At 44.4% G+C, this 16,492-nt stretch overlaps 1 protein-coding gene across 1 annotated transcript in view; it reads left to right on the top strand.

The window, feature by feature from the left end:
* The window catches only part of LOC142574705 (uncharacterized), an 88,432-nt gene that overhangs the window by 8,393 nt on the left and 63,547 nt on the right, over positions 1-16,492 (top strand). Inside the window, exon 2 of the mRNA XM_075683734.1 lies at positions 9,343-9,671. Coding sequence (XP_075539849.1) covers positions 9,343-9,671 — 329 coding nt within the window. The remainder of the gene's footprint in view (positions 1-9,342; positions 9,672-16,492) is intronic.

Below are 16,492 nucleotides of genomic sequence, written 5' to 3' on the forward strand. Positions count from 1 at the left end.
TTAGATGAGCCGTGCAGACGTACAATGCTCATGGAGTTGAAGAGACGGCGTGATGTTCGGAGAGGTGGAAGCAGAAGAGAGTCCCGAAGCGAAGGAAAACAGAAGTATAGCTTTGGAAATAATGACAAATAGCAATTTTTCGTCTGTGCGTTAGAGGCTCGATGTCAAGCGATAATTTTATGTTGGTAACACTGGAGTGGGTGTCGTAGTCGGATGAAATATATCGGACTGTATCGTTTTGAACTATCTCTAGGCTATCGATTAGGTAAGCCTGATGCGGATTCCAAATTGGGGAGCCAAATTCTAGTTTGGTTCCGACAAAAGTTTTGCAAGCTAGACTGCGAATAAAGGGAGGGGAGACACTGAGGTGCCGTCTGATGAACCCAAGTAATTTCGATGCATCAGCTGCAATCTTCGAGATGTGTACGGGCCAGGTGAGTTTGCTTGTGATGTGAACTCCAAGGTGGCGGTAAAATTCCACTTGTGAAAGGGCGGTTGACTACAACGAATATGCGTAGCTGAGGTTAATGCGCTTGCGTGTTACTGGCATGCATTCTCGCTTAGATACATGCAGCTTCATTAGCCATGTCGAACACCAGTCTTCAATTCTGTCTAAGTCATTTTGAAGCAACAATTGATCATTGTATGTGGTTATGCGGCGGTACAAGACGCAATCATCTGCAAAAAGACGAATGTACGATGAAATGCTGGAAGGAAGATCGTTCATGAAGATTAAAAACACAAGTGGGCCGAGCACCGAACCCTGCGGGACACCAGAAAGAACTTCAGTTGTGGGCGAATGATCATTATCGATAACAGTTATTTGACAACGACCGGATAGAAAACATCGAATCTATGTTCGTATCTGTGGATGAAGACACAAGCATGAAAGTTTGGCTCAAAGGCGCTAATGGGGTACACGATCGAAAGCTTCCGAGAAGTCGAGATATATGACGTCCGTGTAAAATGAGCAATCTAAAATTAGGTGAAGAACGGTTTTTAAATGGAAAAGTGGTGTTTCAAGTTTCAAGATTCAAGTTTATTGCTTCATCCATTAGTGGTGCATATATGCAGTAGAAGTTATACAGAAAGAGGTCCCACAGTTAGAAACTGCAGCGGGACCCCTAGTTCTTAGTTACGTAATAATATATAAATAAAAAAGCGTCAGTTGCGGTTATAAACAAATAACGGATTACAGCATTTCTACAGTGTTAAAGTAATACAACGTATGGCAACACATCACAACATAAAAAATGTACCTAATAAGCAACATAAAAGTGCATTAAAAAGATGATTCAGTTTACAAGCTATTAATATAAGCTCTCAGTGAACGCAGGTACGACGATAATGTAGGTGAGGATTTCACTTGAGCAGGTAAATTATTCCACATCTTAATGCTAGCAAAACCAACAGTTAGTTTTCCATAGTTGCTGCATGATTTTGGAAGTAAAATATTATTTTGTAAAGAGAACCTGGTAGCGTTAGGATTAGCAAGACTATTCCGGCCAATTATATAATGTAATTCTGGGTTTTAAGAAGGCGGTAAATAACTATGCTGTGGTTGTACCAGATCATTTTATTTATTGTGAGGATGCTTAACTCAGTGAAGATGGGGGTAACATGAGTGTTTTAAGGAGCTGAAGCGATGATACAGACAAGGTCATTGTGGACGTGCTGCAAGGGAGCTATATGACAGCGATATGTAAGACCCCAAGAACTGATACAGTAATTTAAATTGCTATAAATGAAGGCATGAGTAACCGTATCTGAGCCGTGCTGGTTGAGAAAAAAGAAGCTGTTGGAAGCAAAGTGAGATGCAACTTGTGAATATATTATATGCTCCAGTAGTTTGCAAGCAATGCTTGTTCGTGAAATCGGTTGCTAGTTAGAAGGATCAGAACGATTGCCGGCTTTGGGAACCGGTACCACCTTGCCCAGCTTCTAGTCGTCTGGAATTGAGCCGGTAGCAATCGAGTGCACGAATATTATTTGCAGAAACTGGCTCGATATGTTCTTGGTGCAGTTCAGTATCTTAGACGATATAATGTTCGGTCCCTGGCGCTTCAAACTTTAAGCCTTTCAATAAGATTTATGATACCATGTGTAGTGATGATAACGGGCGGCATCTGCGAAAGCGGAAACTTAGATAGTGGAATGATATCTAAGGTCGGTTCATTAGAAAAAACTGAGGAAAAGTAAGAATTCATTACATCCCTGCGTTTGTCTGATGGAACTTCAGAACAGTTATCGCTAACCAATAAGATATTATGTGGTGACCTAATGCCGGGAGTTAGAAGTTTCCAGAATTTTTTTGGATTTGAGCGAATAATGTCCGGTAGATTCCGATAATAATGTTTTCTTTTTCAGCATCGCAAAAGTTTTGTGCAATCGCGAAGACAAGAGAAATACCTTTCCCAACTCAAACCGATAGCCGAATGTTTTGCTGCCTGGAAGAGTCGTTTCTTTTTATTTTAAAGTTTTCTGAGGGCATTAGCAAACGAGGGTCCGCTGGCATCACCTCGAATGCAAACAAGGGGTATATATCGGTCAATGGGGGATAACAATTTTTGTTTGAAAAGCAGCCAATTTTCATTTACTGTTCTGGAAGTGGAGGACATCCGGAAGTAATGAAGGAACTTGTCCAGCTCGGTGATAATATTCTGAATGTCAGCCTTCTTATAGTCTCGGATGTAGTTGACAGATGGTTGACGAGTAGGGATGGGTACGGACAGTTTGAACAATAAGCACCAATGATCGCTGAAATCGGGAATGCATAATAATGACTGAATGGATTCAGGGTTCGAAGCAAGAACAAGGTCAAGAGTATTGTTTTGGCGGGTTGGCATGTCAACTGCTTGTGTAAAGTTGAAGGTAAGAAATAAATTGATAAACTCCTTCCATTGGCCACTGTGCGCCGATAAGTCAAGCCAGTTAATGTCAGGGAAGTTGAAATCGTACATTTGTCGTGCCGTGTGCGTCACGACTTCTACCTCGACGCAGTGCCAAAGTTTTCGAATAGCTAAGGGCTGCTAGGTGTGTGCTGCTGGTTGAGATGCTGCTGTCGTCATTGCATCACGGTCATTCCAGCGTTGTCTTGCAACACTCATCATGCCTTGGCCTTCACGCCATCATCTTCATGCAGTTTCATGCATTCGATGTCACACCGTCATTGCGATGCCGTCGTGATCATTCAATCGTCGTCAGTCCAGCTCCGTGGCCTAAATCTCGTTATCCTGCTGTCACCACGCCTCCTACTCTGAAATGCTTGTGTCGTTTGACTGCTACTTATTTTTAGAGGTTCAGGTTTGAGACCTTGCAACTTGACAACTTTTCGGACACCAGAGGAGGGTAGCGTTCTCTTTCTTGAGCTTGTCGTCTGATAATTTGTCCCTAATGTCTTCATTCGTGGCTTAAAATGCAATTTTCGCAATACCAGTTTAAGCTTTCCTTGCGCAAATCCATTAGTTGCTCGTGAAGACGAATTCGAAGGTACTGTGAAATTGTGATCAATATAATAAAAGTGGTCCACAAAATGCAAAATATTTGTTCCTATTTGCACCGAAGTATCTATGACACGAAACAATAAACCTAAGCAAGACGGCCTGCAAAAAAAGAAATTGATCGGGCTTGCATAACACATCAGCTGCTTCATGCAACGCTCAACCTACTGCATTGAACAATCCACGTTTTCCTTTTTTTTGCGGCAAGACATTCTGCTGTTGGAGGCACTCAACCACCTAGTGGTCGTAGGCGAGTGCCAGGCATGTGCTCTTGAGAGGGTGGCAGAGGTCCAGAGGGCTGTTCTGCAACAGCAGTATCGGTGCCCTCACCGCTCTCCAGTCGAGGCCCCAGAAGACACCTTATAAAGGAGTTTTCAGTTGATTATTTTGTTTATGATTCATGAGCATGAATGAAATTATTGCAGTAAACATTGTGCTGTGCATATTAGGACACTTGTAACACGCACTTGGTGTCTCTTCAAAATGGGCAAAAACGTAAGACAACCTGTGCCACTCTTGGACCATGTAAATGAAAAGTACACTATGGCAGGATACACGTCATTGTTCTGTTTGTTCTTTCTATGTGCCAGAATACAGTGCGTGTTGATTAGCCACAAGATGAACAGTGTGTGTAATTCACAATGAAAAGACAGGAAACACAGTAGGAGCTTAATAATGCTATCACTAGTGCATATGAATGCAACACTCCCCGATTCAAACGTGCCATTACATACATGATCAATACCACATATTCTTGAACAATGTCATATATTTGCATGTACTAATTTTTACACAGCTTAAGCCCTTGCATAGCTCACTTGTAATATATGCGTTTCATAGGTCAAGTAATTGTGCACTTTGTCCTTTTGTGTTGTAAGAAAAGCGGTATCCTCTACAGTCGGATACAGCTTCAGAAGACAGGAGAGGCCCTGCCCAGATCACCAAAGCGCAGCAGCCGATTGCCTCCACGTTTAAAGAAATAGTCCCTCTACAACGAGCGGGTATTAGTGCGTCCGGCGCACGACGTCAGTCTAGAGCGCGTGCCCACTGGTGCGGGCTTGTGTTCACCTGCATCTGAAGTGAAGATTCCGCGGCCTCCTAAAGTTGTATCCGACTATAGAATCACGTAATGCCTTGCACTGGTTGCATAGACTTTAGCAACTTGATAGCAGACAATGATCAGGAACAGAAATCTATAAAGGCATCCACACATCTATTATGAGGGGCTGTAAAAAGTTCTGACCAAATATTCCCATAACTTCTTTGAAAAAGAGGTGATGTTTGGCGCTTCTTTAGAATCAAAACAGATGACAGTATATGTTGTGTACCACGTCAAAAGAAACTGAACTTGGTTATCTGCACAGCATTTAATGGAAGCTTGTGCTTCACGTAGGAAACAAACTGCACTGTCCAGTACAATTGTTGAGTCCGGTGTGGCGCCTATTATGTCAACGGTGACAATATACAAATTACACTTTTCAAAGGCAATTCATTTCACCATTGTTTTTGTATGAATGTTCTTTCAATCAGTGCTTCTATTACATCGACAGTTGGATTTGAAAGCACAGCTTTGTTTGCAAACTTTCAGATTTCCATAATTGTGCGGCAATGCACTTGCATGTTGTTGAATAGCTCACACTTCTTCGATCCTGCACCAAAGAAACCCAATGCTCTATTTGAATTTCGATCGCGCAACAATTTTACGCCACACAAAGAGGAGTAACACACACAGCAGAGCGTTCTGCTGTGTGTATTTCTCTTATTTGTGTCCCATCGAAATTTTTGTGCAATTCAACTTCAAGCTTCTGTACCAATACACCCAGTCTTCAACCTCACCAATGCTCTAGTTATTAGGTCACAATGGCACATATCCTTGAAATGTTCCAACACAATTTAGCTCTCCAAAAATCACCACAACCGTTAAATTTTGCAGCACAGGTGTATGCACGTGCCATATTCTTTACCGCTAAACTCACAGGAATCAAAGGGGCAAGCATTAACCGGCCTTACTGCTGCCATTACCCTCACCATCATGACACCAATGGAAAGACAGTGCCACTTTTCAGTAAAGGGAGTGCCGAAGGGAAAGGCGTGACGGCGAGGCTTACAATAAAAATGCGGTTACAAGATATGTTCAATGCCAAAATATGCTGCATGTTTCACATCATACATTTGCACTGCGGCAAGCTTTTAGAAGTTTGAGCATATCACGTATTGTGTATTCATTGCTCTAAAGCTGTACAAAAGGTCTACTCGCTCTGCAATCTTTATTTTTATCGTGACGGGTTAAAGACCCACTTTCCATTGGCATCTGCACCACACTTCTCCCGATTAGTAATTTTGCCTTGGTGGTTTATGATATCTTCATGCACACCGAGTTATGCAGAGCATTGGATCTGCATTGTTCTACTGCTTAAGAATTAGAGCCCCATTGTGAGATGAATATATATGATTTGTCCATCCATAATAACGCTGCTTCCCCCCCCCCCAAAAGAAGATACACTGAGCCTCTGGCACATTCATCAACAGTGAACAGAGCAAACACCCTGAAGTATTTTCTTCATGCAAGCTAGCACACTAAGATTCTCAATGCATTTTCATTTCGCGAAAAATGCATGGGTACAGCCGGCTTGGCGCCCCATACGCTTCTCGCGCTTAAGCGAATTGTGCAATGCCTCGCTGCTTCATAGTGCGGCCGATAGGTGACGCATGCCCAAAATTCAGCATTATGCGTCCCAAGTAACTTCGCCAATGAAGAACTCCAAGTTCTTTATGAGATTAGCATTCATAGGGTACTTCACACTATTTGTGATATCTATTTATCTATACATACTTAATTAACCTCTTTCCCAAGAAAGTGAGCCATTTGGAAGGCACCCTGACAGACAATTAGAACAATCGGCAAAAAGTCAGCAACCAGCGAAAAAGTCAGTATCATAGGCAGTCACATGTGAGATGTCGGTAACACAAAATTCAGGTCGGTTACAGAGAAATGATAAATTTGGCAATATGAGGTGTCTAGACATTGCTTCAATGCTAATCACAAGTAACGCGGACATTGAAGGTGCCCTAATTCCTGCGTACGTTCTGGCGACACACCCGACTACGTTTGTAATGTTCCCCCGAAGTAGGAAGCGTTCTTCTATATATGCCCGCTCCGCCGTAGTCTTCGTGAAAGCCGGCCACTTTCGTATACGCCATCAGGCGTCACGAAAGCAGTTTTTTCGCGGTCTCTCGGGCCAACTTCGATTTGCCAATATCCGCTTTTTAAGTTCATTGAAGACAAGTAACGTGCCTGTCGAAGCCTGTCGAGTGAACCATCTATACGGGGAAGCGGGAATACGACTTTCTTTGTCACCTTATTTAGCTTTCGGCAGTCCACATAGAAACGCAACCTGCCGTCTTTTTCCTTGACCAGAACTACAGGAGATGCCCAAGGACTCGTTAATGGTTGGATCACGTCATCTTCAAGCATTTTTGTCACTTGTTGTATGGCTTCACGTGCTCTAGGAGCCACATGATATGGATTTTGTTGAATTGGTCTTGCCGTATCCTCTGTAATTATTCGGTGCTTTGTTAGAGGCGTCCGACCGATGCTGGACGTCGACGCAAAACAGTCGTTGAACGTGGCCAATAGCGTAAGAAGCCGCTCTCGTACGTCCTGCGACAAAGCAATGCTGACGTCAGGTACAGGAGCTGGGTTTTGTGCAGGCGCTTCTTCGAGTAGTGAACAGCAGTCACGAACATCCGCAATACCGTCAAAATAAGCCACAACCGTGCCCTTGGGAAGGTGCCGTCGCTTTGTGCTTAAATTTGTTAGCAACAGGTTTGTGCGCCCGTCGGTGACATTCACGATTCCTCGTGCGACCGACATAACGTGAGGAACCAAGAACGTGGTTATTTGGTCGGCAACTGCCTCGCAACAAAACGGTATATATATATATATATATAAATATATATATATATATATATATATATATATATATATATATATATATATATATATATATATATATATATATATATATATATATATATATATATATATATATATATATATATATTAGCTTTAATTTGTTTGAATTTCAAGCATTCTTAGGCCACCTATGCGAATTTTTGTCAGCTATTCAGTCTCATTTCAGTTTTAGCGGAATATCATGCACCAAGAAAGAACAACATGTCTGTGTAAGGCAAGCAATCTTTAGTTATTGTAACCTTTGCGCTCCGCGTTTGGGCCACTAGCCTCCGAAAGGTCAATCCCGGACAATGTCCGCCAGTTTCCGACGGCGATGAAGCTTGAAAGCAAGTGACGTCGAGCAGTTCCAGTATCGCGCTGCTATCCCGCCAAGGGAAATGTGAAATTTGCTTTATTTTTATGCCGTCATCGTTTTATCTGTATTGCTGTATCAATCCTAGAAGATTTCGTTTTTATGCATGGCTAAACTTCTCCATTTTGTTAAAGTAACCTTTCAGGATTTTCCATCTCACTTTGGGTGAAAGCCCTTTCGACATTCTGAAGAAGTAATGTCTATGGCCTTTCATTTCTTGAGCTACAGCGACTATTCCCACACAGTGCCCTCATGGCCATGACACTAGCTGAAGTAAGGAAATTGAAATGAAAGTGCGACAGTGTGCGAAAGAACCCCTTAAACATAACAAATATAAGTGCAAAGAAAAAGCTCCTTCCTGCAGCTTTTGCTTGTTCCTTCTAGCCTTCACCCCTTCCCTTCATCCATATTCAGATTTTTTCCATGCAATTCATCTTTAACATGCTAATTTTTACTAAATGAACGTACAAATGACATCTAGGTGTCCCTAGCGTATATAAATTAGAACCCAAGTATTTCACGACAAACACCTTTTGATGGCTTATTGACGGTTAAAAGCAGAAGCGCTACTAGAAAGAGTGAAAAAATAATCGCCATTTTAAGTGCGCAAACCTCTGCCAACACAACATAAGAGCAAACAGAGAGAGCGATACTGTCCAGCACAGTCGATGGTAGTCAGATGTGGCCACACCGGCTTAAGTTGTTTCAGCATGAATACACGCTTCAGCGTATATGCTAGAGCAATCTCTGGTATTCAAGTAAATTTGAGATTCTAAAGCACCTTACCGGGTAAGCTCTATAGAATAGTTTGGAAGCTCTGCTCCTGAACTAAAGTGTTGTTGAAGTTTCTGCAGGACACCAAGCTCGACGAGCGGCTCTATCAAGACAACTTTCTCATATCCAAAAGCGCTCACCACTTCTCTTATCATCATCATCCATGCCAGTACTTTCACTCCCCTTCCCTCTTCCCCAGTGCAGAGTAGCAGACTAAGGCGCACTAGCTCAGGTCGACCTCTCTGTCTTTCCTGTCAATAAATTCTATTCTAATTCTATTCTTCAGAATTCGTGAAATCCATGCTGGAAATTAGAAAAATACTTTGTCTTCAAGAAACTTTACGAGGTGCACGAAAACAACATGCTCCATTATTTTGCATGGGAGAGAAGTTAAAGATGTCGGTCGGTAGCTAGACGGATCATGAATTACGCTGATTTTGTGAATTGGTACAACCGTTTCAAAAGTTGGTTCACGAAATAATGAGGCATATTGGTGTTACAGTTCCAAGGCATGCTCTAGTACGGGGGAACAATATTCACTGGTGTTTTTCAAAGATTTTAAGGTCAGTCCGTCCGCACTACAGGAGGAGCTAAATTTCTCATAGATTTTTAATTTTTTATATCGCAGCAAAGTTAGAAAGAATAGAATAGGCATTGTTTACTTACAATAGGCATAGGCATTGCCTATGCCAGCCAGTCGTTGAGCAAGGCCGAACAGAATTACACCGTCACTGAGCAAGAGTGTCTCGCTGTTGTCTTCGCAGTCCAGAAGTTCCGTCCTTATCACTAGGGCACCGCTTCACGATCGTTACTGATCGTCATTCACTATGTTGTTTGGTTGGTCTCCGCTACTCATCTGGCCGCCTTGCTCAATGGGTGCTACGTTTGCAAGAATTTGACTTTTCAGTCCGTTACAAGTGTGGCCCACATTATGCGGACGCCGACTATCTTTCGAGGCTCCCTCTACAAACAAGTGCAATTTTTTTTCCCAACCTGGCCACTTTCCGGAAAGAGCAGCGTGACGACCGCAGCCTGAATGCCCCCTTCGCCTTAGTTGCTCAACCAACAGGTAAAAATGACTTTGTCATTTAAGATGGCCGGCTCTACAAGAACAATTATGCGGCTAATGGCGCCCGCTTCTTCTTAGTTTTCCCTAAGAATTTGAGAACCCTCGTGCTCCGTTCTTTGCATGACTACTCATTTGCTGGGCACCTAGGTTTAACCAATACATACCACCAGATTCAGAACCGATTCTACTGTACTATTATGCGTCGGGGTATAGAAAATGTGTAGCCAGTTGTAACAAGTGCTAGGAATTCAAGCGCTCTAATACTGCTCCAGTCGGACTCCTTCACCCTGTAGCATCACCATCATCTTCTTTCAGAATGGTTGGAGTGGACCTTCTCGGCCCATTCCTGCGGTCAACAAAGGACAACTGTTGGATTATAGTCTGCGTCGACCATCTGACGCGTTATGCTGAAACAGCAGCGATGCCAACGGCCAAGGCTCATGATGTTTCCAGCTTCCTCCTGTCTTCCCTTGTACTGCGTCATGGACGCTCTCGTGTTATTTTGAGCGATCGTGGTCGCCAGTACAAGGCCGACGTGTTCCGTCTCTGTGCTTGCCAGTTTCGCCACGCGACCCCGTATTACCCGCAGACAAATGCACTCCTCGAGAGCACTCACAGAAATTAGGCCAACATGCTTTCGATGTACGTCGATTCCATGCACAAAATTGGGATATCTTACCTTTTATCCCACACGCCTACAACACTGCAAAGCACGAAAGTACGGCTAAAGTCCTTTCTATCATCTTTATGTCAGACCACCCCGCAGCTTCCTTGACACCATTCTACATTTTAATCCTCATGCGGACTCTTCTATTGCCAAGACTCTCTTCCGCGCTGAGGAAGCACACTGCATAGCTCCCCTCCGTTCGTTGCAATCCCTGGACCGCTCTAGGGTCACGTACGAGACACTCCATAAGAATGTGTCCTACGACAATGGGGACATAGTATGGCTTTGGACACCACTTCTCAAGCGCGGCTTGTGCCATCAGTTTCTGGCTCATAACATTCGGCCTTTCGTCATCACCAATCGCCTAAGTTATGTGACCTATTCAATTGCTCGTCTCGTTTCCAATGGCTACCGTTCTAAGAAAACGCAACTTGTCCACGCCACCCACCTAAAACGCTGTGATCCCCGTGACTCCAAGTGGACGTAACAGTTACTCGCCCAGCACGCTTCGCCTGTGAAGGGAGGAGTGTTACGCTAATGCTACAGAGAGAACGGACGAAGCGGAGAACGAAGTGCGCTTGTCTTTGCAGCGGCTCGGTGTCGGCACGGACCCTCTTCATCAATTCATCTTTAAATAAACCCACCCCATCGCAACAACATTACAGATGTAATAGTCTAAAGTCTTCGCCTGAGTAAGCCAAAACGATCAGACGCATGACAATATCCACGGCCACGAAGATCGCCGCACGAGCTAGTCCAAACCGGAATTTAAGCATTCGAATAGGTCATACTTGTTTCACTGCACATCATACACAACGGTGCCCGCATGGATTATTGCTAAAATATCTAGCGGGAATTGTGACTCTTTGGGTCGTTCTCTAACATTATGGGAGTGATTGTTAGTACGTCAAATTTTGAAAAATCGGGATGGATTCGTAGATAAGCAAACTGCAGGGTTTTGTTGTTTACTGTTTTCACTGGCTTACCTGTATTGCGTGCAAGGTGAGACATATTTCCTGAACCTGGTCGAGTGTTTCAGGTAGACAATCAGGTAACGTTCCGTTATGCTCTTTCGATTCCGTAAATACATCTCGACAATCATCTATGCATGTCACTATATTTGAATTGCTTTTGTATTCTTGCATACACCACTGGCCATCCTCGTACACTGTAATGCCGAACGGCTCCAGATCGAGAACAATGACGCGTTTGGGGTCGCTTCATTGTTGTTATTTCAGCTTCTTGATATCTTTTGTAATGCTGTCGTCGTCACGCTTTCTACCCTAACCCAGTTCCAAGCTTGAATAATAGCTGGGGCCACTAGACGTGCGCTAGCGGTCGTGATACCGTCGTGGTCATTACATCACCGTCATTCCTGCTTTGTCATTCGACATTCGTCATGATGTCATTGTCACGCCATGATCGGGATACAGTGGTTATGAATTCGCTGTCAGACCACCATACTGATACCGCCGTGGTCGTTCCTTCGTTGTTATTCAAGCTTCGTCATATGGCTGTGTTCATGCTGTCGTCGTCCCACGTTCTACTCCGACCGTGTGCTCCATGTAGTCTAATAGCTTGGCTCACTAGATTTGTTCTCCTGGCTGTGATGCAATCTAAGCCGTTCCCCTGTATTCATGCTTCTTTCGTGATATCTAGCTCTCGTCACCCCGTTCTCATCACGCATTCTACCCTGACCCTGTGCCCCAAGTTGTCTGATAGCTAGGTACGCTGAATATGTGCTCCTTATCGTAATACTGTTGTAGTCGTTATATTATCTTCATTCCAGCTTCGTAACACCTTACATTCGTCATGCTGCTGTCGTCACACCTTCTACCTCGATGCAGTGCCAAAGTTGACAGTAGCTAAGGGCCCCTAGGTATGTGCTGCTGCTGGTGAAGCTGTTGTGCTCATCGCATCACGGACATTGCAGCGATATCTTCGAACACTCGTCATGCCTTGGCCTTCACGCCATCATCGTCAGGAAGTTGTCATGCATTCGATGTCACACTGCCATAGCTATGCTGTCGGGATCGTTCAGTTGGCGTCATTCCCCCTTCGGGGCCTAACTCTCGTTATTCTGTCGTCATCACGCCTTCTACTCCGACATGCTTGTGTCGTTTGTCTGCTACTTACTCTTAGAGCTCCAGGTTTGAGGCCTTGCAGATGGACAAGCTTTTTCGGAGACAAGAGAGGGGCAACTTTGTGTTACTTTAGATTTTCGTCTGATGATTTGTCTCTAATCCCTTATTTCGTGGCTCAAAAGGCAATTCCTGCAATAAATATTTAAGCGTTCCTTGCGCAAATGCATTAGTCGCCCGTGAATACTAATTCGAAGCTGCTGTGAAATTGTGATCTTTGTAATCAATGTGGTCCACAAAGCGCAAACTATTTGTTCATATTTGCGCCGCACTATCTTTGATACGAAACGAAAAACCTAAGCAACAATAAAGCAAGGCAGCCCGCTGAAAAATAAGTTTATCGGCTTTGCATGACACATCTGCTCCTTCGTGCAGCGCTCAGTCTATTGAAGCCGTGAATATTGGTTGCACAAATAGTGACGATCGAGAGGCCACGTTGGAACAAGTACATTTCTGAAGCGTTGGCTCCAACAACATCCTTTGTTGGACCGCTGTTGATCCCTTCAAGCAAAGTTCTTCCGTTCAACTTGTCTTGTACAGATTCCTTTTGGTATTGATTAATTCTCACGTGCCGTCGCTGCGCGAACCAATGTGCGGTAGTACAAGCTCACATCACACATTCTGTGCCCAAAGCTTTAAGGCGTTTATGTTCTGAAAAAGGATGCATCAAGGTATCTGAGCCATTTCCAGCTCCATCTTGTTGGAACAACGCAGAATCTTGCGATTTCTGGACATTGTGTTGACGAAAATTATCACCTGAAGATGCCATTTCCAGCTCCATCTTGTTGGAACAACGCTGAATGTTGCGCTTTCTGGACAGTGTGTTGACCATAATTATCCCCTGAAGATGTGCTTACAAGACCCCCCCAATTATAGTTTCTATAGTGCTAGCCCTGCCGACTTCCGCAGCGTTGCTGATGCTGGCATGTATTTTGTAATTAGCAGAATTGTCTCCTCATAGCTGTCATATAGCTGTCATAGCTGTCATAACTGTCATATTACCGTAAAAAATGCACACGTTTAAGTTTCATAAGTTCTAATGAGTATAGGCTTGAGTTTCATGGACTAAACCTATAATGGCAGGGCAAGCTCTCTGAAGCGCGACAACCACCGATCGGATCAACAAAATTGCCGTTTAACTATATCTCTATGACCACTTGCCGGGAGACCAAATTTAGGTCCGATTGCATCATATCTTACGCGACAACGGCACCATCTACGCACACTACACAAGCACGATCGAGTGTTAAAGGATTTCGTCCACACAACTCTCCCAACGTAAAGTACCTGACATTTATGACGGCTTTAAAAGCCGACATTTTTAAGGTTAGGATACAGCTAGCGGCTCTTCTGCGGTCTAATCTAGCACTAGTGCTCGCTCCAGATTTGTGGGAGACCCGTCGTAGGTGGGCGCTGATTGGCATCGCTCTGTCTTGCTGCGCTCCATTCTGAATGGAACTCTTCGCTCCATTTATGAACCGTACCGGTCGAACAATGGGGCGCCCTGCGTGAGGAGCCGTGAAATTGCTGGAACAACTAGCACAATTGTAAGCTTTATCACTCGTGATGAGAACATGTTTCAGTTTAACTGATCATGCCTACAATGGGCCGAATACGCTCTTTCAAACGCGATCACTCCCGCTCTCATTGACAAATATACTGCCCAGTTTTGCCTCTATGAATTCTGAGCGAGAGGATGAGTTTAGCTCCAACTGCATGGTGCCACAACACTGCCTTTTGTGCAACTGACTAATGCATGATCGAATTACGGCTTCTTTCCCATAAACAACGATGTCAAAGTAAGGAGCGTATGGAGTAGGGTTGCAATGGCACAACCAACAATATTATTACCTGCTTTCGTTTGATGCCGGGCGGCCGGTAAGCAAGCTCTGCGGGTTCAACGGGTGCTTGGGCCACGCTTCCTAGACACCACAAGCCGGTGCACCCCTATCCTGACGTCATGCTGCTTTGCCCGACTGCTATAGAATCTAATCGAGACACCCCCGAGTAAGCCGCGCTGATTTTCACGTCACAGCTTTCGTCAAGCCAGACCTGGAAATGGAAATTCCGTCCCAGTAGCATGATGCCATTAAGCAGAGTGCACAGGCCTACTATCTAGGAAGTGCTGCTTTAGCCCATTGGATAAGACCCTCGATTCTGAGCGTCAGATCGTAGGTTCGAAACTTACTACCGCGAACGTCTTGCGTTTGGAATTTATTCTGTTTTTCTGCAATAACTTCTTTATGCCGATTACGAAGGCAAGCTTACTACGCAGTCGAAGCCTTGCTCAGACAAGGAACGCGTGGATATCACAGGCATCCGAGAGCGAGGCTGACGTGGCGCCGCGGCGGTTTCTTTTCCTCTCGCGCAACACTTGGCGTGCCAGCTCTCAGAAATGTCTTTCCTTTCGCCTAATCTACTCCGTCGAGCTGCGCACGTGAGGTGGAGTCGCAGCCAGGGGGAATTTAGGTGCCATTTCTCTTCAGGAGACACCGTCTTTTACTCTCAATGGTCCATCTGATGCTTTCCAATCAAACCTTCGTCCTTGAAGCAGAAGGCGTCTCGAGTTTCTCATAACGGCCATCGGCGGTTAGAAGATTCTCTGTTGCCGAATGATGGAAACATTGACCTGCATGAGCAAGCCGCAAGCGTCCCAGTTATATCCTCTTGGAGTCTGTAGAGTGCAATTTAATCCATTCTTCATCCTTGAGGCAGTTCACCACTGGATGTTGCTAAAGAAAGCTGCTACGCAACTCATGTACTTAGAACAGCCAAGCAAGGTTTGTTATTATAATTAAGCCTACCTTCGCGTATTGGGTCAGCGTGTAGTGTGGAGGCATTCTGTAGGAGTCCGTCTAGTGGGCTGTCCATTTCGGCCGCTGCTGATTGGCTGGGATCGCTCGTCGCCTGGTGGTTCGTACAGCTGCATCCAATCAGCAGCGGCCGAAATGGTAAGCCCAGTAGGTGGACTCCTACAGAATACCCTCCTGACACCTTTCTTTCAGCAGCGGCTCGTATAAAAGTGTCGTAAAGGGCACTGCCTGCTGTGGGGTGCCATTAGTTCACCTCTGTGAGTTGCTGGTTATTTATGCCTGAGTATTATGCGGTGACTAGTCTCTCAACGACGCCAAGGATAAGCGAAACAAGGTTTGTTGCATCGCTAGAACTTTTTTTCAATTCAATTCAATTCTTTATTGAACATCATGAGGATGTTGGGTGCGTCGACAAAAATCCAGAATAAAGGCTTGACAGAGGTCGATGCACCCTACAGTGACTTGGCAACAGTATCACAGTGTATCATATAGCATGTGTAAGGCATTCACAACAGTAACATTGGTACAAATGAAACGGTCATTTGATGCTTTCTAATTCCATCAAAAGATCCCTAGAGCTTGCATCCCTAGAGCTTGAAGTGCTCCTTAAGGGTTCTAGACTCGGCTGGGTAGTCTGTCAGATGTAGCTAGCACAAAGAGGCATGATGCTGCTCTAAAAATAACTTACTTCGGGCTTCATTCTCCCCGTTTGTTACGGGTAAAGCTTGTAGGTACTGATATGAACTATGTGAAGCGGAATGCGTCCCGTTCCTTCGGCCCTGGCAAATCAGCTTTCCGGAAGACGGCAAGCTGGAGGAAGGTTCATGAAAGGAAAAGTTGTCTTCCACCTGACTGTGGTACGAAGCGGCACTTCATGAAAGTTGCCCCCTTCATAAACTTTTCTCCACATTACAGGTTTCATAAAAACAATTTTTTCAATATACAGCGTCCCTGCGCCTTGAGTTGTTGACCAATTCGGCCTATTTCGACCATCTGTCCACCTTCAATTTAGGTCATATGGTAGAAGGATATTTCCGCAAGGGTGTTGGTCCTGGATTCGATTTTTCGACCAAGACCAATTTGTTGTCAACTGCGAAGCAATGTGCCTGAGAAGTGCAAGGACGGGATTGTTATTTCCCACTGCGGTGTTTACATAACACAAAAACAGTTCAAGCAGCTCTATTGAGACAGTCAATGTGA

This window comes from Dermacentor variabilis, chromosome 3 (genome assembly GCF_050947875.1).
Source record: "Dermacentor variabilis isolate Ectoservices chromosome 3, ASM5094787v1, whole genome shotgun sequence".
NCBI classification, from domain to species: Eukaryota; Metazoa; Arthropoda; class Arachnida; order Ixodida; family Ixodidae; genus Dermacentor; species Dermacentor variabilis.